Here is a 22,961-nt window from a genome sequence, read left to right as displayed (position 1 = left end):
AGTAGAGATGGACTTTTGATATAGCAGTTAAGATGCTGCTTGAGGCATCCACTTCCCACTTCAGAGTATCAGGTTCGAATCCCACCTTCTCTGTTTCAGTCCTGCTTCCTAATGTGCACACTGGGAGGTAGTCAGTGATGGCTGAAGTATTTGGGTCCCCGCCACCCATATGAATTCCAGGCTCCTGGCTTAAGTCTGACCCAGCACTGGGTGTTGCAGGGATTTTCGGGAGTAAACCAGCAGACGAGAGTTCTTTGTCTCCCTGCCATCCAAGCAGAGGGAAATAAAAAAATTTAAAAAGGCAGTTAAATTTTAAAAAAGGTTTTTATGTTTTGGATGGAGAAATGGTTTTCCAGTAGATTGTATTTCTGGGTGAGATTAACATTTGAATCGACAGCTAAGTAAAGTAGTTTGTCTTCCCTAATGTGGGCGGCCTTCATCTCATCAACTGTAGTCTGGACTAGTACACAAACAAAGCTGCTGACCATCAGAATAGGAGGGAACTTTGCCCAACTGCTTGACTTGGGACATCGGTCTTTTGCAGACATCAGTTCTCCTGAGTCTCCAACGTGGAAACTGCAAATCTTGGGGCTTCTCAGCCTCCATAACTTTGAGTCAACTCCTTATAATAAACCTCTGTATACACACACAAAAACACACATCATATTGGTTCTGTTTCTTTAGGGAACCCTAATACAAACAGAAGCTGTACTCAGCAAAATTTTTTCTAGCTATTAAATGTGAAAAGGTAACTCACAATCAATGAATAGTTTAAAGAAAAGAAATGGTGGAGCCTGCATGATGGCATAGCAGCTAAAGCCGCCACCTGATCCGAGTCCTAGATGTTCTACTTCTAACCCAGCTCCCTGCAGATATGCCTGGGAAAGCAGTGAAAAAGGCCCAAGTCCTTGGGTCCCTGACACCTACATGGGAGACCTAGAAGAAGCTCCTGACTTTGTAGCAGCCCAGTTCCAGCTGTTGCAGCCATTTGGGGAGTGAACCAGTGGATGGGAGGTGTCTCTCCTTAACTCTACCTTTCAAGTAAATAAATAAATCTTAAGAAAAAAAAAGTGAAATTGAATACTTGCTGACAAAACTAATGGATAAGCTGAATAAAGTATTTCTTAAAAGGATTTGTTAATAGGAAATCAAGAATAAAGGCAAGCATAAAGTAAATGTCAACCACTACAGAAACTATTAACTTTTGTTTCTGTCCAAGATGGAGTAAAGGAATTTAATTTTTTCTCCTGCCTGCAATAATTAAAAAGCTGAAAAGAGTATATGAGTCATGGTTTCAAGACATAACACCCTAGGTAATGAGGGACAGTAATCTTTGGCAAATGGGAAAAAATGAGGCTAGCTCTAAAATTGGTAACCCTTTAAGCCACAGAGCAGAGAGGACACAGAGGCTGGTGGTTTCCTTCGGTTGACGAGACTGGGACAAAGCAGTCAGACCTTGCAGAGCAAATACTGCGAGGACAGCTGCACAGAGATTCTGCAGCAGAGTACTGACCGACCAATGCATGTATCTGAGGGAACTACCAGAGGCTGGGGCAAAGAACCATCACAAAGAAAAATACAGCAAACCTTTGAGGTTCATATCTCAAGAATGGAAATGCCTGCAGTTACCACACACCCAGAATGGAAAATCTATTTAATTCACACCGTACAGGAACTAAACAAACATACAGGCAAACAAAAATGACTTCGAAGCACAGATTCAAGAAAGAAGGTGAATAAGACTTGACAGTAAAATACTATAATGTATAAGGCTTTAAAATTACAAAATGAAACAGTTACGTTTAGAGAATATATATGTGTGACTGGAAAAAAGAAAAGGAACAATAAACAATAATGGTGGGGATAGAGAGACAACTAGAGAAGCAGCATACATATATGTATCAGCAACTTTCTAAGTCTTTAGTTGGGTGATGAGTTTAAAAATTAATTTTATTATGCTTCATACCTTAACCTTATGTGGCATATCCAATTATTTTATATATCAGTTATTACACAATAGAAAATTTTCTTTAGAATCTATCTCTTAGTGACACAGTGAAATGATGGGAAAAGTCCATTTTCTTCGGTTTAAGGCAGGGGTCAGCATATTTTTTCTGTAAAGGGCCAAACAGTTAAGAATTTTAGGCTTCTGGGCCACATAACAACTCAATTTTCATGCTATCCTAGAGATCAGCCATAGCCAATATGTAAACAGATGTGTTCCACCAATTTTACAAAAACAGGTAGCCAGCTGGTTAGCTGTTAACCTTTGGTCTAGGGTACTTGTTTAACTTTAGATTCTACTAGTTGTCCTTTCATTTCTTAGACTTGAAAAAAGCAGACTGACTGGAGGCCATTTACCAATCCTAGGCTTTAGGAAAAGGCTCCACCAATATTCCCAAAACACAAGCCCGTGAATACATTTTAGGCCACACAACTCAGGGAGTATTTTATTTGCAAAGTGCTTTCATTAGACAGTTTCAAATAAAGTCTAACAAATTTAAGTAGCTACTAGAAGTTCAGAAATTAGAAGGAACTGTAACTATGAAAACCAATCCTAATCTTTTAAAAAATCAGCAAACAACAATAAACTGCAATTGAGTATTCACTCACATGTTTGGAAAGATCTGTGAATACTGGCTTCAGCCAAAGTAAAAAAAAAAAAAAAAAATGCATATCCAGAACAAATTAAGCCTAATGTGCTCAAATTCCTTATCTTGATTATGAATGAGATTTTTCTTTTCTAGTAACTGGTTTAAGATAAACTGAATCCCAAAATAAAAATAAATTTACCATCTGTAAACTCAATTCTGTTTAGATTTTTAAAGTTTTGGCATTTTGGAAAACCAACAAAAGCTGATTCCTTAAAGTACTTTTTAATCTAATTAGGTTGATAATAATCTCTATGCTCCTAATGTCAGTCTCAAGCCAAAAGACAAAGGTCTATCTGTATTTATTTTAGATCAAAATGATTATCCCATTTCCCAACAAATAGGTAAGCTACCAAATAATATAGGACTTTATTTTTCATGATAAGTCTTCCCTATAATGGAAGTCTTTTAAAATATTTATGTTAATTCTTTTAATTTAGGTTCACAGTTTTTGTTTAGCTTACACGCTGAAAATTCTAACAAACATTTAAAAAAATCCACAATTAGTGCAAAAAGAGACAATATTTTAAGTCATTCCTTACCAGTATAAATAGATCTATGGTTACTAAATGCCAAATTTTATGTAAATATATAATTTCTTACTTTGCTTTCTGGCGATAAGACATACAAAAATAGTTTAACATTGGTTTTAATGAGGTTTATAGCATAAGCATTATTAGGTTTAACTGCAAAAATATTTTAGCCACATTTAGGAAAAAAAATAAACTTACTGAGAATATCACTGCATATTTCTAAAGGTCAGATGCAAGAATACTGATTATTTTCCTTGTATATAGAATACATGCCATAAATTTATGACAGTCATTTTGTAGATGAATACATTTTAAAAATACCAGATACTCTGTGGGGAACTGCATATCTGCCTATTTAACAAAATTCCCTCCATCTAATAAGGCTTTGGTATAGGTGATCCTGAGCACATCCAGCATTTATTTCTTCTTTGCCACTTTCTTCTTTGCCTCTTTCTTCTCTGTACCCTCCGTCTGCTCATCTTTCTCCTCTCTCGTTGTATTTGCTGCTCCTTCTCGATTTTCCTTCTCAGAATTATCAACTATGTGATAGTCCTCGAGGAGCGTGTGCCCTGTTTGTTTCGCAGTTTTCTTCACCATTGCTTTGATACCAATGTTGTCAATATTATAGGCAGTTACACCAACATTGATGGCCGAATCCACTGCATGGTGTGTAGCTTCTCCTGCATTATGCCCGTATCTTTGAAAGAAATATTAAAGTACAATGGAATTATAAATATAAAATAAGGCTTTCTGAATTAGTATTAAGTAAGAAATATGACAACTGTCTTATCCCTGAAAGCAAAAGCAAGTCTTATGTTTTCAGTTTGGTAGAGAATGAAAGCATACTGTGAAGAAGGGGCCATCAAAGGAGGATGAAGGGAGGAGAGAACTTCCACTTTGCCCATGGCCCTGTCTAGAAACCAATGGAGTTCCTCAGGTGATCACTGACGTCATAAAGAAGAGTGTCAACTGTTAAATCAACAACAGGAGTCACTGTGTACTTGCTCCCCATGCTGAATCTCTGTCCTTAATGAGTTGTACTACAAAGAATTAATGGTAAAACTTGTCTTCAAACTGTACTTTATACTTTGTGTGTCCGTATGGGTGCAAATAGTTGAAATCTCTACTTAGTATAGAATTGATCATCTGTATATAAAGTCAATTAAAAAGGAATCTTAATGGAAAATGGAATGGGAGAGGGAGTGGGAGGTGGGATGGGAGTGGTGTGGGTGGGTAGGAATGGGGGGAAGAAACACTATATCCCTAAAAGCTGCACATATGAATATTTGTATTCATTATATAAAAGCCTTCAAAAAAAAAAAAAAGAAGAAGAAGAAGAAAAGCAAGTATACTGTGACAAAGCTGTGTTATTTCCTTTTGTAAAAACAGCATGTGAGGGTCCGGTGTTGTGGCACAGTGGTAAAGCTAAGGCCCGTGACACCAGCATCCCATGTGGATGCTGGTTCGAGACCCAGACACCCCACTTCTGATCTGGCTTCTGCTAATGTGCCTGGGAAAGCAGCAGAAGATGGCCCAAGTGCTCAGGGCCCTGTGCCCATGTGAGAGATCTGGAAGAAGCTTCTGACTCCTGGCTTCGGCCTGGCCCAGCCCTGGCAGATGTGCCATTTAGGGACTAAACGAGCAGACGGAAGATCTCTTTCTGTGTATAGCTCTGACTTTCAAATAAATAAATAAACTCTTTAAAAAATAAATAAAATGTAAGTCATAATAAAGGTTGTTAATCGTTTTTTTAAAAAATCCTCTTCTTCCAGAAAAGTTAACAGAAAATTTTCATTGGAGAAACTAAAATCATCATAACTGATAAATGGTCTTATTATCAGTTTACTCTGGGGAGTAAACCAGCGGAGAGAAAATGTCTCCCTCTGCCTTGCAAAAAATAAATATTTTCTTTTAAAGAAGGGTACTGTACATGAAACTAATGTATTTATATTTTACCTTGAAATCAACAAACAAAATTGCAGCAAACGAATAGCATCACCAAATTTATTTTATTGAATTCTAAGATTATAAGAAGGAAGCAGAGGAAACAGTGAAGAAATAAGCTGTAAGCTGGTTGAGAAATAGAAAGGATCTTTTCTAAGGTCTAGCTTCCTGATGTTACATTATTTTCCTTTAAATAATTTAAAATGGAACAAAAGGAGCTTAAAGGTGAAATTTAGAAGCTATGCAGAAGAGAGATGAATTATTTAAGTTACTACACTGCAGTTAAGTATAGCAGGTCTAAAGTTACTTATTACTTTTCACTGTGCTTGTTTGTCCTCATGTTCCTGAACCTAAAGTAAGATAAAAGTGTGAATGTAAAACTGACACTCCAAGATGATGTACCATCTTGCTTTGACTCAAAAGTATCATGCCCAAGAGGAAGCAGACCAGACCAATTTAGGATGGAAATTATGCTAGTATTTCCTAAGCCAAGGTAATATATTGTGATGGAAGGGAATATAAAAACATGATGTTGGACAGTGCTGGAGAATTTATCTGGAAAACCAGATTGAATATAGAAACCTACCAAGGGCAATGGTTGACAGGCTTTTTAAGCATGAAATAAATGTTGTCAACGAATGAAAAACTAACACAACCTAGAGTACTGAACACCATTAAAATTAATATTATTCTACTTTTTTCAATAAGATTCAAACTAATTCAAAGCTAAAATTCAACTCAGGTCCTTCATACTAGATTTAGTTTTTAGACCTGATTCCGGTAGTACTGTGTAGAGAGTATATGCAGGTAGAAATAATGAAGAGCTAAATGTTAGATTCTTTTTTAAATTTCATCTTTAATACTACCTGTCAAAATTTATTTGCTGCTGCCTTGGCATTCACATTCAGGCCTAACGTAAGTTGTTTGAAATCCAGTAGTATCCTATCATCTTTCCCTCCCTGTGTGGTTGGCTGTGATAAAGCCCACTTGTATCTAATGATACTGTCTTAAAATCCAACATGCTGCACAGCCAATGACATGGCAAAACCTAATGGTCAACACTATAGAGTCATGAGACTAATTTCTCCCCTTGTGTATATTTTCTTTAAATTAAAATCCATGCCCTGCACTGGAAAGCCAAAGAGGTAATGCCCAAACACCTCAATGCAGGTATAGTCTGATAGGTTCCCTCTCACCCTTCTCTCTCTCATGTCTCTTTGTCTCCCCACCCTTCCTACTGGTTGACTCCCACTGGCCCTTGTGGAAATCCCTCTGCTCTTGTGGATCTGTAATAAAGTGCTTCTGTTATTTCCTGGATTTGTGGTGCTTTAAGATGTTGTTTAAGCCTAGCTCTTCCTATAATCACGGCTCTTCTAAGAGAGTAGTAATCTTAGTAGGAATAAACTAGACACAGGTCTCATAAGAGCCACAAGGCATCCACTAGGATAAACAATTTTTCTGTCAGAAGGCCTAAATTGCCTAAATGTAGTGGCAATTAGGGTCAAATTAAGATGTAACATAATTCAATAGCCCACGTATACAGCTTAGGCTAATACTAATAAGAGGTACAACAGTTTAATTATAATTCAAAATTTTTCAGGCAAATATCACTCTTCAAAAACATGTTGTTAATAAGGTATACAGAAACTATTCAATAATGATAAATATTTATAACAATTAATTTAAAGCAAAGTTACAGGAATTCTATTATTATATTAAAATAGTAATTTCCTTAGGAAAAATAGTGAAAAACATTTTTATCAGCTACAAACAAAAACAACTATATAATCATTTTAACTCTTGATAGATTTTTACAAATGCTCCAAAAATTTTAGTCATTAAAATGATAAAATTCCACTTACTTGTATCTGACAGTTTGTACAGTTTCTGCTGAAACATTGTTAACAATGCACCTTGCAGCACATTCCAATCCTTGCCAGACAGTAGAAAATCCTGCAAATACATTTAAAAGTCAGTAAATCTAGCCCAAAGCAGACTCTCAGAGTGAAAATTCTGGGCCTGTTTGTTACCTTGAACACTACTTGCTGCAACAACCAAAGCACCGTCCAGGGTAGACTTTCCATCTTTGTCTCTCTTAAGTGATTCCGGCACGAGTTTGCTGCCATGCTTCTTGACATGCGGAGCTAGTTCTTTTCCAACACAGTTTGCTACTGTGCAGACTCCATCAACTAATGTAACCCAAAGAAAAAGACTTAGAAAAAAATATATTCTTCCCTTGATTTTACTATTCTTATTTAGCAAAGTTCTTAAATGAGCATCTAAAATTGTTTTTCTGCATATTTCTATTCTGCTCAGGGGTGAAAAGCTAGCCTGGCTATTTTTTAAACAAAGGCTACTTTGGTTTAGAGGTGTGTCTGCCAACTCTATTGATATTTATAACCTTCTCTGTTAGATATACAAGTTCTAGGAATTTTGGCTTAAAAGGAAACCATCCACCTTTTCTGACTGCCACATGACTGGTAGGTGTACCCCTTCAGTGTTTTTCAAGTATATTTTTATTTTTTCTATCAGCAAATAGACGAGTGAAATAATAATAAGGTATTTAATTCTATAAAAGTAAATATTTAAAAGAATGCTAAGTACCAAAAAAGATAATCTTACTAAATTTGATAATTCATTAAGGACCTATCCAACCATGTTAAAACAGCAAACTTTAACAGACAAGGGGTTGGAAGTACTTGTATATTACTTGGGACAGGGGTAGAAGTATTTTGCTTTAGGAACACTGGCTCCAGAACCACTAAGTCAGCTTTTCTCAAGCAATAGGACCCTCTCTCTTGACCTTCAACTACTGTGCAGTGTGCTGCTGCCCTTACAAACACAAAGGTTTCATGCTTCAGATGAATTCAAGGATAGTGAATACATTTACCATTCCTCTTACAGACACACACACTCTAATGTATCAAAACAACCCTTTCACCAGAATTTCTCAAATTTAACATGCAAATAAGAATCACCTAGGGATCTTATTCAAATGTAGAGCCAGGTGCCTGAAATCCTGCATTTCTAAGGCTTCTAGATAGGCTGATGTTGCTGATTGGTAGGTGCCACCAGAAGTACTTAGGTGAAAATGCTTTGTACTAATTCTATATTTTTGAGATTAAAACATTTAAATGAATATTCACATTAGTTTCAGATTAAGAGATTATTTTTAATTAAAATAAACAGATATAAAGTTACTTTACCTAGGAACTGACTGACTTTTGCTGCTCCTCCTGTCGCCTGCTTTGCTATATAAAGTCCCTTGGTGACAGCTGGACTAACTTCCACTGGTTTTTCTTCCGGTTGAATTCGTTCCCGGAGTTTAGAAGCACCTTTCTGGATTGCTTTGCCAGTAAATTCAGCACCTTTGACTAAACCCCAACTCACCCAGGAAGCACCTTTTTAAAGGCAAAAGTTAAATTACATAGTATCAGAGCCAATTATACTTGAATATCTTTAACAAATACCTCCAGCAGGAAAAAAAATAAATAAAAGGAGTGTGATATTCAGAGCCCAAACATGCCATGCCATATACTTTTAAGCCAAATTTATACCTACAGTTTTCTGCCTAGACTATCCACCTTTTTAACTAAATTTTTTTTCATTACTTAGGTCATTTGACAATGACAGAGTTCTGCATTTCTGCCATTACAACTTGTAGTTATCTCTGTATGTTACTTACCACGGTTTACTATTGTTAGGTACTAATTTTGAGTTTGGGTGCCATTAAAATAGTATTTGGCAGGAGGACCCAGACATTCTTGTTCTTTTTGCTTTAGTCCAGGCACCACACCACTTTTCCCCATGAAATCCTGAGAAAGAAAGACACAAACAATACAAACTGGAAACCAAAGGACCTCTATCTCAATACTAAGGCAGAACTCTTGATTGCTTCAGGGTAAATGCATTACGCACGCAGGGGTCCTATTCCTTCCTCAAGTCTAAAGCCAAACCCCTGGAATTATCAGCACCTTTCAACTTGCTATATAAACTTAAATGAGAAAAATATTAAAACACGCAAAGAATGCTTGAGAAGAGAAAATGGAAGAGGAGAGGCAGACCTAGATGATTTTGCCATTTCTTAAGACAGCAAGCCCTAGGCTTTGCTTTTTGCTCATGCTACTTGCAACATGAATGACAGAACTGGTTGCCAAAGAGATAGCAGGATGAACCTTCTCTAGTCAGAAGAGAAGGTCCTCAGCCAGTGGCCACATGGGAAAAGGAGGAATGGGAGAGAGATGGGAGAGGCAAGAGAAGATACATAAGAACAGACTCTTCTAAAATGGGGAGCAAAGTGTTACACTCCTCTGTAGAAAGCTTACAATCAAAAATAGATCCTTTATGACTAGTCTTGAAATGACAACCTTTTTAAAAGCTGGGCATACAAGACACTCAAATATGTTCTCTCAAGGCCTGTGGCATGGTTTTACCTGATTACTCCAGCCCATGAGTGAGTAAGCATCCACCAATCATGTGAAATCATACCTGTTTTTTTTTTAAAATGTTAACAATAAAGTCATAAATAGTAACTAGTAAGAAAATTGTATGCATTTCTCTTCTTGTTTCAGTCAATACTCCATTATTAGCTCTAATACTATTCCCACTGCCTTACCTGACAACCAATTCTTGGGGAGAACCAGGTCTCAAACCAGATAAAAAGACTTCCATAACAATAAAAGGCTTCAAGATATTCATTCCAAAATAGGTTTTAGAGATACTAACTTACAGGTGGGGACGTTTAAAAAAGTAAAAAACCAGAAGGAAGACTGAGAAACCATAATGAGGTGACAATGACAACAAAGAACTGTAATCCTACACTGGAACTCTAAAAACAAAAGGGATGGAGTCTAGTGACAACTGGAAAAAATAAATAGAAATGACAGGAATGAAAAAAATCATAGAATAAGGAAAAACGTAAGATGTGAATAATCAAAATATTACCATGAAAGATAATAATATCAGTAAATATGTTAAACAGACACTGCAATGGAAGGATAGGTAAAACTGTATTGGAAGCTATTTGTATCTTTGAAATGGCACATATACTGCCGGATACAGATTTTTTTTACATTCACGTTTGCATCCATGTACCCAGTTAATGCTGTCATATTAGTTGCTGCTGAATAAAGGAATGGTTGTAGATAACTTAAAATTATCTAATTCAAGCCTGGCCACTACAGTTTGTGGATCACTGATCACTTTTATAACTAAAGAAATCCATCATTTATGGCCAGCATTGTGGTACAGCAGATTAAAGCCCCGCCTGCAGCGCCGGCATCCCATATGGCACTGGCTCGAGTCCTGGCTGTTCCAGTCCCAATCCAGCTCCCTGTTAATGTACTTGCAAAAGCAAGGAGGATGGTCCAAGTCCTTGGGCCACTGCACCCACATGAGAGACCTAGAAGAAGCTCCTGGCTCCTAGCTTCAGATCAGCTCAGCTCTGGCTGTTGCAGCCATTTGGGGAGAGAACCAGTGGATGGAAGACCTCTATGTCTCTATCTCTGTAACTCTTTCAAATAAATAAAATAAACCTTTTTTAAAAAAAATAAATCCACCATTTATGTTTGTTATTAAATAACAAAGTCCCAAATCATAACTCTTCTGATTAGGCTGACTAGACTCTATGATGACACAGAACCTGACTTTTCTGGTAAGTTTAAAAAAATTTTTCCTAGGAAATATGAATTTTAAAACATTCATCTCATATTCAGTTTTTGATACTCTATATCTATGGTTCATGGGATTGTGGAGGGGCAGAATTGGCTGAGCGAGTGTACTGACCACCACATCACTACTACTGAATTTCCAATCATCTGATAGGTATCTTTTCTTACCATATTTGATTTAGTTTTTGAAAAATTAACAAATTTATCTTAACAATCACCCTGTACTCCATCAAAGTACAAGTTGTTTGAAAATACGATTGATCTTTGATGATGTGTTATTCTAGATATCCCACAGTAGAATAAAGATCTCTGTAGACCTGACAGCTAGAAGACTACACGATGCCAATGGAGTCCTACAAAGAACCTACTGAAGAAGAAGAGGGTATTTTTGTGGGCACTCTTTTTTTTGTTTAAGATGTATTTATTTAAAAGGCAGAGCAACACACACACACATACATACATAGAGGGAGGGAGAAAATGAGAGAGAGAGAGAGAGCGGGAAAGAGAAGAAGAGAGAGAGATCCTCTCCCTGCTGGTTCATTCCTCAAATGGCTTCAACAGCCAGGTCTGGGTCAAGCTGAAGCCAGAAACTTCATCTGGGTTTCCCACATGGATAACAGAAATTCAAGTTTTTGAGCCATCACAGGCTGCTTCCCAAGCTTATTAAGTAGGGAGCTGGATCAGAAGTGAAGCAGCCAGGGCTTGCAGTGGCATTCAGATCTGGGATATGGGGTGCAGCAGAGGTGTCAAGTTGGCATAACCCAGTGTTCCACAACACCCACCCTTTTGTGGCTATTCTTTAACTGTCTGAATTAACCAAGCAAGAAAACTCCTTGCCAGGATCTACGGGCACAGAATGCTGGTTAAAAACAAAACAAAACAAAACAAAACAAAACAAAACAAAACAAAACACCGTAATTCTGGAGAAACTTTAAGGGTGCGTTATAATTGGCTCCCTTCTGCTCTTGGTCCTAGGATGATAGGCTAGAAGGGTGGGCAGAAAGTAATCACTCCCCCTTACGACATACCAACTATTTGCAGAGTTCCAGAGTCCTACATCCACACTCTTTGAACTGAGGAGTTGAGAAAGCACATTCAAATGTCCTTAATGATTTTTTTGTTCTCTTAACAACCTCTAAAACATCTGCTCCTATCATTTGTATTAATTCACTAAGAAGCCCAATCTAAACATGACATCCCAAGAATGCTTTATTTCCAGAACTGTTTAAGGTAGGCTACTCCAATGGTGGCCTTCAGTCTATTATTACCAACTCTCTATATCCTCCCAAATTAGCTTACTAGACCCAACTCCATCAAAAATGAATAGCAGTTACCTTCTTAGTACTGGCTTCTCTAGCAAATATTCTATATAGGTTATTTTTAAGCACAGTTATTTCACTTTTCCATATTTTACATTCATAAAATCTAAAATTAGCTTTCACTAATCTTTACTTATTCTTTGACAGTAGACAGGTCCCACAGGCTAGGGTGAAGGAACTCAATTTAGATCCCTAGCCACTCACTTTTATATTAATCCCACATGGAGTCAGGTAGAAATAGTCACTTGACATGTCAGATATTTCACCCTTGGAGTAAAACTTTAACATTCTTTCTTCCTTTTGACTCGTACCTTAACTATCTGGTAAAGTAGCTATTATTTATTCTATACCATCAAAAAGTTCACAAAGAGACATGTCAATAGGTAGCTACATGATTTTACTGTCATCAACAGTGAGGGCTATTGGTAGAACTCCAGCCCTAAGGATAAAGGATGAAAAGGAAGAATTACTGACATGAAGAAACTGAGGTTTTTAGTAATAAAGAAATGCCTCTGAAAGTATTACCAGAATGTAGTCTTTGCTCATTTTAAAAGATACAGTGTGGAAAGTTCTTCTGAAATGTCTAGAGAGATCTCTTCCCGGTTTCACTGGCTTTCGGGATGCTCTACCTCTTCCTGCGGTATCAGTGGCTAGAATATGCATGGTATCCTAAGGGGCTTAAGACTATGGCACGTGGTATTTTCTGAAGATGGCCCAGAACAGTATGTTATTCTAGATGTTGTTCTTTCAACATGACTTTGACATTTTTTTGCACTGAGTAGTAGAGTCTATGTCACAGGCTGTTACTTGCTTATAACCATGTAATACTTACTATACATATCCAGGAATGGATAAGAAGGGTAACAGAACTTCTGCCTGTTTTCTGGCCAATTCATGACAATTCATGACTGAAGCCATCATACTATGAGAAGTCAATCTGTGAGAGGCCACATGTGGGCAATCTTTCAGGAGATTCCTAACTTGGAGCTTTTCCCCACCAGATGCTGGAAATACGAACAAAGGAGCCTTCAGATGATTCCAGCCCCCAGCTGTGGAGTCAGGTCTGAGTCTTCTAGCTGACTTCCTACATGTCACAAACAGACGCAGGCCATCCCTACTGTGACCTTTCCAAACACCTGGTTCACAGAACTCCTAGGCAGAAACCAAAGTTTGCTATTTTACACCCCTGGTTTGTCATATAGTAATAGCAAATGGGCTGGCGCTGTGGTGTAGCAGGAAAGGCTGCCGCTTGCAGCACTGGCATCCCATACGGGCGCCAGTTCAAGTCCTAGCCGCTCCACTTCCAATCCAGCTCTCTGCTATGGCCTGGGAAAGCAACAGAAGATGGCCCAAGTCCTTGGGCCCCTGCATCTGCAAGGGAGACCCGGAAGAAACTGCTGGCTCCTGGCTTCAGATTGGCCCAGCTCCAGCCGTTGTGGCCATTTAGGGATTGAACCAGCAGATGGAAGACCTCTCTCTCTCTCTCTCTCTCTTATTTCTCTCTCTCTCTCTCTGTCTCTGTCTCTCCCTCCCTCTGTCTGTAACTCTGCCTCTCAAATAAATAAATAAAATCTTTAAAAAGATAGTAAATGAAACAAACTTGTAGCAGTATGAACTCAAATGGGGAAATGACCTTGGAGTCTAGTAAATCTACCTGTGTGAGTGCAAAGTCTTCTGAATACTGGCCATCTGATAATGCTCAGCAGCCTGTAAAGTTAAGGGCAGGGCATTAAGAGTGAAGACATCTTTCTTTGCAAATCTCTTTCAAGGCTCAATTTTAAGTATTGCAAATATATTAGAAAATTTGGTTTTATCTTTTCTTCTTGTCTCAAGCACAGTTCTTTGGCACTATAAAAAGTATTGTACCACCTCCTTCATTTTAATAATTCTAGCTTGTTTTCTTTTTTTTATGTTGACTATTTCCTCTGCTTTATTACAAAGATAGAAACTTGAATTGACAGTTGTTTAAATGACAGGTCAAGACTTGATCTTTTCATGCCTGCATTGTTGTGCAGTCAGGAAGTGCTGTTCTGCTGCCAAACATGGGTGAATATCTTTTCATTTTTTTGGTGAGTGTCTTAGTCCACTTATGCCACTTATGCCACTCTAACAAAATGCCATAAGTGGCTGGCTTATAAATAAAAGAAATCTACTTCTTACAGTTCTGGAAACTGGGAACTTCAAGACCAAGGTGCCAGCAGACTTGCAGTCTGGTGAGGGCCTCCTGGTTCCCAGATGGTGCCTTCTTATTGTGCCCTCAAATCACAGAGGGGGCAAGGCAGCTTTCTGGGGCCTCTTCAAAGGGGACTGATCTCATTCTCATATGGCTCCTGCCTCAAACCCACTACCTTCTGAAGGCCCCACCCCCTAATACCATCACCTCGAGAGAAGATTTCAACCAAATTTGGCAGGGGCAGAGGTAGGGGCAGCTTGGTTTTCTGTTCAGAGCTATTCTGAGATGTGAGGATTCCTGAAGCTTCTCATTACCAATTTTCTCAAATGTAAAACAGAATAATAGGCCAGGAAGAATTTATCCCCATATGGTAGTAGGTGATGTCCTAAGACTAGAATCTTCTACTCTTAAGTTTTCTAAATTGGTTAATTAAAGCAAAAAACCCCAAAACACTGTCTAAGTATTCTCTTTTACATAAATAATACTTTTATTGCATTCCAAAGGTTTCAAGCTATAGGGGGGAAAATTAGCATTATTATAATACCTGACAAAATGTTTTGAGCCACTTTTTCACTCCATTCAGGTAATTCTTTTGCTCTTTCTTCTGAAACTGGCTCACAAGGTACAATGTGACTCAGATTAACTTCTTCACTTGAAGTATCTTTAGTCTAAATAGTAAAAATGTTTCAAAATATGAGTTAGTTAAGTACTAACAGGTAAATGGTAAGCATTATGTAATAAAATATTAACAAATACTATTTATAATATATAATTTATGTATTTTTAAGCACAATAACAGAACTGCCATGAAGCAGAAAACTGTTCTGGTTTTATAAAATACCCCACAGATAAGATTTAAATACTAAACTAACTCCAATATAGCATTTGTCAAATCATATTTAAATTAATTATTTTCTTCTTTTCTTGACTAGACAGAGTTCTTTTCACACTGATACCAACCCTGTGTATTACTAGGTACACAAGTATACAGTAAGGTTAAAAGATTTCTGTCAAATGATTCAATCTGTAAGGATTTATCCAAATAACTGATTTTTATATGGAGCAAGCAAATTATCCAACTTGAAACAAGAACTAATACATATTAATACAGAATCTGCTATTCCATTTAAATGGAAATGGGAAACAGAAACACCTGCACCTTGCTAATTTAACAGCAATAAGAGCAAGGGTTAGCACCAAAAATCTCAAAGTTAAATTAATTCATTTTAAGTACTTAGGAGCTCAGACCTAACAGAGTTATAAACTAACTCAAAAATCAAAGTGCTTAAAGAAATATAAAGAATTTCACTTAAATACACACACCTTAAACAAACTAAAACTTCTACATGGAAGGAAAAATAACACACAAGTAAAATCTAGAGACAAACTGGGTAAAATATTTGCAACTTCTGACAATGGGCCAATATCTCTAAGTTATAACGAGCTCCTGGAAACTGAGAAGAAAAAAAAGGCTAACAACCCACTCATAAAAATAGACAAAGGTTATGAAAAGACCATATACAGAACACAAAATTCAAAGAAACTTTAAGCATGTTGCTCAACATTATTCAAACTGAAATCAACACAAATTTAGATATTTTAATACATCATTCTGATCTATCAGACTGCCCAAACACAGAAAGACTGAGTACCCACTCTGTTGGCCAAATTACAGGGAAAGTGGTAGTCTTCGTTTCTCCACATTCCAATGCCCCCAGTGAATGCTGAAACCAGGTAGTACTGATTTCTGTGTCCCAAATAGACAGACAGACAGACAGATATAGATATATCCTACACATACTAGCCTATGATCAAGTTTACTTAACAATTATTCACAGCAAAAGATTACCAATGATAAAAATAGAACAATTATAAGAATGTTTTGCAATAGCAAAACTGGTACAAATTTCTTTTTCCTCCACAATTTCACAAACCAAAAATTTGTTCTTATCTGACACATTAGCAACCTCAGCATAAGATTTTTTTTCTTTCTTTATTAAGTCCAGAACTTTCACTTTTTCTCTTGGAGGAAACGCTACGGCTCCTCTTTGGCATATCCAAATTTCCAACCAAGTCTTTTGCTCTGGAGCCAATATTAGTAAAGTGAGGGTTAACTGAACTCATAAGCACTATGATACAGGCCTATGTCACTCATCTCACTTCTTAAGTTCTTTGCTCTAGTAGATGAGGAAAAGATCGTATAATACATGAAACTGATGAAAGGTACTAGAACACACTATCACTGCTCCTTTATTTACCTTTTTTCCACGTTTTCCTTTAAGACGCACATCCTTACTGCCTTGGTCTGTAGGACCCAACTGTCTCACATCAGTATCAGAGGCTTCCTTCAGTTGGTCAGAAGGGTGTCTTGTTCTTCCAGGGATCTGGAATTCATTTTCTCCTTCTGCTCTGTTCCAGTTGGCCTAAGGAGTGAAGGACTAAGCTAAGCATTAACCAGAATTTTCTCAGACTTCTTTTCTCCGGATGTGTTGCGTTATGCTTTAGTGACACACTTGTTCAATTGTCAATAACAACCACTTATACTTCTATCCCTAAACTCTTGTTTCATCTTGATCACCAATTGACAAACCTCTGAGTTCTTTGGTTCAGACAACATGGTTTAAAATAAATGTCAAAGTATAAGAGATAACATAAAACAGTTGTTAATGTAAGTAATATTTAAATCAGATGCAACTACATTTGAATTTAATTAAATAATTGATAATAAATTTTAGGAAACACATATGTATTATATATGACTAAAACAAGCTTAAGGGTAATTAGCAAAACTTAGGTCTTAACTACTCTGCATTGTTGAAAGCCTATTTTGCTTTTCTTTGTTTTTTGCATTAAAGTACTTTGCAAGTACATATTCTGCTAAATGATGCTTTAAAGTAAAAACTATAGCCGATAACTAGCTTTTATTTCTGGCTGAATTTCTGAGACAAGAGAGCCAACTAAAAATACATGTTAATTAAAATAAAATTAACAGACAAAACATATACATTAATGTAAAAGTCTATTTAATTTCTTTCCTAAAGCTCAACAAAACCAGGTCAATGAATGAAAGGAGAAGTAGCTCCACACTAGAGTGTCACTTCACTCAGTACACAGCAAAACTAAGATGAATCCAGATGCATTTTACCATGTCCTTTGAACTCTCCATGAGCACACTGAGGCTACACACTTCTGTGTGGCAATTCATGTGTTTTGTTAACACAGATTAAATTATTGCTGGCTGTCCTAGAGTACTGGCTTGTTGATCACCAGGTCATGCTCACATACTTGGGAACAGAAGCTATTCTATAAATTGTTTTATTCTCATGTTCTCACTCTTCCCATCCCACCATGTTAGCAGTTAATGTTTGGTTAAAAAAGATTCCAAACACCTACTGACTGGAGAGAATACAAGTTTATGCTATCATGCTGTCAGTTTCACTCAACCTCAGATAACTGTCACTAATCATTATCAAAACATTCCACTCTTCTTACCATATGGTAGGATGGGCAGAACACCTAAAGAAAGCCTCTTCATAACAACCTATTAGAACTTCCTGTGACAAATAAGCATGTGGGCAGAGAAAAGGCTAAAGTTCACAGGATGATCTTATTTTTAAATCTCATTGTATTTTCCATATATTTGGTCTTCATGTACCAGAAAAAGATGATTTTCTCAAACAAAACATGTTTCTTTCTCAAAATGCCAATCATATTCCCAAAATGTCCAATATAAGCCATGTGCTAAAATTACCTTCACTTCACCATTCAGTCCCCCTTCCCCACCAAGAAGTAAACAGAAAATGACAGATAATCATTTTAATCTGTTAGCATTGAAAAAAATGGTTTAATGGATTAACCTTTTTTAAAATAAAATATTTGTTTATTGGAAAGTCAGACTGAAAGAGAGAGAGAAGGAGAGACAGTGAAAAAGAGAGAAACTTCCATCCACTGGCTCACTCCCCAAATGGTCCCAACGACCAACCAGGGCAGGGCCAACCAGGAGTCAGGAGCTTCTTCCAGGTCTCCCACAGAGGTGCAAGGGCCCAAGAATCTGGGGCATCTTCTGCTGCTTTCCCAGGCACATTAGCGGGGAGATGAATCAGAAGTGGAGTAGCCGAGACTCAAACTGGCGCCCATATGGCAAGCCAGCACTGCAGGCCATGGCTTAAACCATGTCACAATGCCAGCCCCTAATGGATTAACTTTTAATCTTCACCATAGTACAATGAGGTGGACGTTATTAGTAGTATCCACATTTTATGATTAGGAAACTCAAGTATGGAGATGATCAGTAATAGTTGAGTTAATAAATAACTATTAAGTAGAAGAGTTTGAATCCAAACTCAGGCAACTTGATTCCAGAACCCACAAAGTTAAACAGTATTTACAGCAAATTCCCAACATATAGTTGTGAACATACAAATTATATACTCTGTCTCCTAACTCTGATCACATTAGAGGTTATTACAACGTCTTTAAAAGCAGAAGTGCTGATGTTAAAGCAGATTTTCATCCTAAAGATAATCACTCAAGTTACCTGGAGTCGAAGGTCAGACATCTGTCTTAACAGATCCTCAAAGAGCTCTCTATCATCTTCCGGTAGCTCAGAGGACAAGACGACCCCTACAAAGCATCCTGCTGCTTGCAGCATTGTATCAGGAAACATGTAAGCTCCCACAGTGCATTTCAGAACTGGAGATCTATCAGGAACTAGAGGATACAACCAGTCACAAACCTGAAAGGATTAGCCAGAACAACAAAAAATGAATGAAATTAGATTTTCACCATGGTTTTAATGAAACTGTTTTATTAGAAAGTAAACATTTATAAGTTTGAAATAAAAACATTTGTTCATAAAATCATTCAATAAAAAAACCGCTAAAAATGTCACTACTTTACCAATTATATAGTCTCAACATTGATGGCATTAAACAGTCCAGTGTTAACCGATAATTCTAGCTTTAAATAAATAACAAAGTAAATCAAGGTTTAAAAAAGTTATTCAAATTAGACATCACTCTGTGGTAAACTCAAACTGTTTTCCCCAATACTATATATGTATGAGGGTTTTCTAAAAGTGAACAGAAAATGTGCATTATGAAAAAGTCATAATTCTGAATTTTTTCATCAAAATAAGATATTTTTATTTATTTTTTTAAGATTTATTTATTTTATTTGAAAGTCAGAGTTACAGAGAGAGAGAGAGACAGAGACAGAGACAGAGAGAGAGAGAGAATCTTCCATCTGCTGGTTCATTCCCCAACTAGCCACAATGGCTGGAGCTGTGCCAATCCTAAGCCAGGAACCAGGAGCTTCCTCCAAATCTCTCACACGGGTGCAGGGGCCCAAGGATTTGGGCCATTTTCTACTGCTTTCCTAGGCCATAACAGAGAGCTGGATTGAAAGTAGAGCAGCTGGGTCTCGAACCAGCACCCATATGGGATGCTGGCACTGCAGGTGGCGGCTTTACCCGCTACGCCACAGTGCCGGCCCCAAGATATCTTTTTGAAGTACTCTCATATTCACTGATTGAATTCCCACAGCAATCCTATGAAATTAGTTAATATTGCCATTTTATGTACCAAAAAACTGAGGCACAGATAAGGCCACTAGGTTGTACAGTCAGCAGCTAAAAAATGGAGCTAGCACTGGACCACATGCAGTGTGGACCAAACAACTAATTTAATTAGAAACCCAGCACTTAAAGTACAGAATGATTTTTGCTAGTCTCTAGAAAACTTGACATTACAGAGCTAGAGTAACGCATGTTTTGGATTCACTATCGTGAAGTTAAAGCAAAATAACATACTTTTGCAATGTCATCTGGGGAAGTCAGCTTTTCCTTACATGCAGACTTAAGCTGGCTATCTGAATTAAGAACAGACTAAGTTTAAATCAGAAATTCCAGCAACTCAAATGAGTTACTAAAATGTAATATTGATAATATCCACTACATTGCCTAACTATTAAGGAACTTGGGAGACTGATTAATCCATTATCAAAACTCTGTGCAATGAACACAATCGAAGTGTATGAGATTTCATCCAGATGAGAAATTCTGATAAACTGCCATCACCTCAGATCAAAAAAATATAAATGTGAAGGATCAGAAACAAGCCTAGCCTCTGCCTACTAGGCCAGTAGTGATCGCCACTCAGTTGTGACAAGCAAAAATGTCTTCAGACATTGTCAGATGTTTCCTGGAGTAAGTAAAAATTGTCCCTGGATGAGAACCTCTGACTAGCCCAGTTCAGATCCTAGCTGGCTCTTGATGACATCTGTGGTATTTTTTTTCTTTTTTTTTTTAATTTTTATTTATTTTTTATTTTTTTGACAGGCAGAGTGGACAGTGAGAGTGAGAGAGAGAGAGAGAGAGAGAGAGAAAGGTCTTCCTTTGCCATTGGTTCACCCTCCAATGGCCGCCGCGGCCAGCGCACTGCGGCCGGCACACCACGCTGATCCGATGGCAGGAGCCAGGTACTTATCCTGGTCTCCCATGGGGCGCAGGGCCCAAGGATTTGGGCCATCCTCCACTGCACTTCTCTGGCCACAGCAGAGAGCTGGCCTGGAAGAGGGGCAACCGGGATAGAATCCGGCGGCCCGACCGGGACTAGAACCCAGTGTGCCGGCCCCGCAAGGCGGAGGATTAGCCTAGTGAGCCGCGGCACCGGCCAGACATCTGTGGTATTAATAGTTATACACCAACATGAATTACACAATTTCTTCTTGAAATTAAGATTATTAGATTTCTTCTTCAGATAAAGAATTAAAAATTTAAGGATGGACTCTGACTTTCCGCAGGTCCTATCCTCACAGAGTTAACACCAACGCAAAACTTTACAATTTAAAAAACAGAAAATACTACAAACAAAACATAGATGTACAAGGCTCATAAAATAAAAGGAAGTAGAGGCCAGCGCCACGGCTCACTAGGTTAATCCTCCACCTGCAGCGCCGGTACCCCAGGTTCTAGTCCCATTTGGGGCGCCGGATTCTGTACCGGTTGCTCCTCTTCCAGTCCAGCTCTCTGCTGTGGCCCAGGAGTGCACTGCAGGATGGCCCAAGTGCTTGGGCCCTGCACCTGCATGGGAGACCAGGAGGAAGCACCTGGCTCCTGGCTTCGGATTGGCGCAGCACACTGGGCCATTTGAGGGGTGAACCAATGGAAAAAAAGAAGACCTTTCTGTCTGTCTGTCTCTCTAACTCTGCCTGAAAAAAAAAAAAAAAAAAAGGAAGTAGAAATCACCCTGGACACAAATATTAATAAACTGCTGTATTCTACACAGATTTCAAATTATGTTCACATTTTCCTTTGGCTTACCTGAAGAAACCCAGGAGGACGGTTCAGAACTGTATCAAGAGAATTATCCAAGAACCTCACGATTCGAAGGTACCCAGGATACGAAGGCGCACTAACCTCTCCTGCAGGGTTTACAAAAAAAATCTGTACTCCATTTGGTATCAAAATCAACTCATCTGCATCTAGCCCTAAGGACTCAAGAGGAGGCGGCTGAGAATGATTCCTGTAGAAGTCTTCTCCAACTGATGAAAACTCCCCGGAATCTGTCCCATAGGACACCGTGTAGTGGCCCTCAGCAGCCTGCGGCGTATAAGCAGGAGGAGCTTCTGCTGGACAACTCTGAGATGGTAAGGATGAAGCAGCAGGCAGAGCAAGGGACCCTGCCCCTGCAGCCGAAGCGCTTCCATTTACTTCAGCTTGCTGAGATGCACTAACGGGCTGAGGCTCTGGTGCCTTCTCACACAGGTCTTTAGGCGGAAACTCTGGATATAACTTGGGCACTTCCTGAAGATCATTCCGAAGAGAAGTGGCAAGACCTTTCTCTAGAATTTCCAACCTGGTGCGTACATTCTGTAGAGTCTCTTTCATTTTCTGCTGCATCTGTCTGGCAGATTCCCACCCAGGGCCTGTGTGTTCAGCAGCTGATGATGAAATGCTGATTCCTCTGAGTAGGTGTCCTATTCCTTGCTTATAGTAACTCTTTGCTTCCTCCTTCTGACCTGACTCATCTGTACTCAGTCCTTTATTTACAAATAAAAAGGCCTTCCTGTATGCTTCCCTGATAATCTCAATTTCAGCAGGCTCTCCATTTTGTGGTTCTTGTTCCATTTCTGCAAAACAGGAAATATTATCATTAATGATTTTGGTTAGCTGTTTACTTATCCATTACCCATCTCTCCTACCCAAATATATTTCAAGAGAACAGGAGCCTTGCTTATCTCCAGTCTTGTTCACTATTGCATTCCCTAAGCCTACCACTAGGTCTGACATAAAGAAAGCTATGAATATGTATTTATTGAACAGATAAGTAAGTGCTTTTGGTTTTGAACAAGCTAATTTAAAAATAAAAAATAAATCTATTAAATAATTTTCTTACTCTAGTTTCTCAAAATCATGTTATAATTAGGGTTAGAACAAAAGACTCATTCTAATATTTATTATCATATAAATCCAGACTATAGACAGTTGAACCACACATTGGGGAAGACAGAAATGGCAGAAAATCCAAATGAAACTTTAACATTACCTTACTTCCATTTAAAGGTGGCAGGTTACCCACATGCACTTAGTCTGTTTCCCTCACCTAATCCCTTTAAAATGACTTTAAAATGATTAAAAAGGCATAAGTAAAGACATGAATGGGAACTTCACA

At 38.0% G+C, this 22,961-nt stretch overlaps 1 protein-coding gene across 4 annotated transcripts in view; it reads right to left on the bottom strand.

Annotated features, from left to right (window-relative positions):
* Positions 1-1,639: 1,639 nt before the first annotated feature.
* Positions 1,640-22,961, bottom strand: part of SPART (spartin) — a 30,950-nt gene continuing 9,628 nt past the window's right edge. For all 4 annotated transcript variants that reach the window (XM_008273554.4, XM_008273553.4, XM_002720586.5 and 1 more), the window contains exons 2-9: positions 21,611-22,419; positions 18,827-19,024; positions 16,548-16,712; positions 14,834-14,957; positions 8,335-8,529; positions 7,159-7,317; positions 6,991-7,081; positions 1,640-3,881 (exon numbers count right to left, since the gene is read on the bottom strand). In XM_008273554.4, the coding sequence (XP_008271776.1) occupies positions 3,602-3,881; positions 6,991-7,081; positions 7,159-7,317; positions 8,335-8,529; positions 14,834-14,957; positions 16,548-16,712; positions 18,827-19,024; positions 21,611-22,417 (2,019 nt within the window). In that variant the 5' untranslated portion in view covers positions 22,418-22,419 and the 3' untranslated portion in view covers positions 1,640-3,601. The remainder of the gene's footprint in view (positions 3,882-6,990; positions 7,082-7,158; positions 7,318-8,334; positions 8,530-14,833; positions 14,958-16,547; positions 16,713-18,826; positions 19,025-21,610; positions 22,420-22,961) is intronic.

The sequence above is a fragment of the Oryctolagus cuniculus genome, chromosome 9, assembly GCF_964237555.1.
Source record: "Oryctolagus cuniculus chromosome 9, mOryCun1.1, whole genome shotgun sequence".
Classification (NCBI taxonomy): Eukaryota; Metazoa; Chordata; class Mammalia; order Lagomorpha; family Leporidae; genus Oryctolagus; species Oryctolagus cuniculus.
The sequence above is the reverse complement of the archived record's forward strand: the minus strand, read 5'-3'. Positions and strand labels throughout refer to the sequence as shown.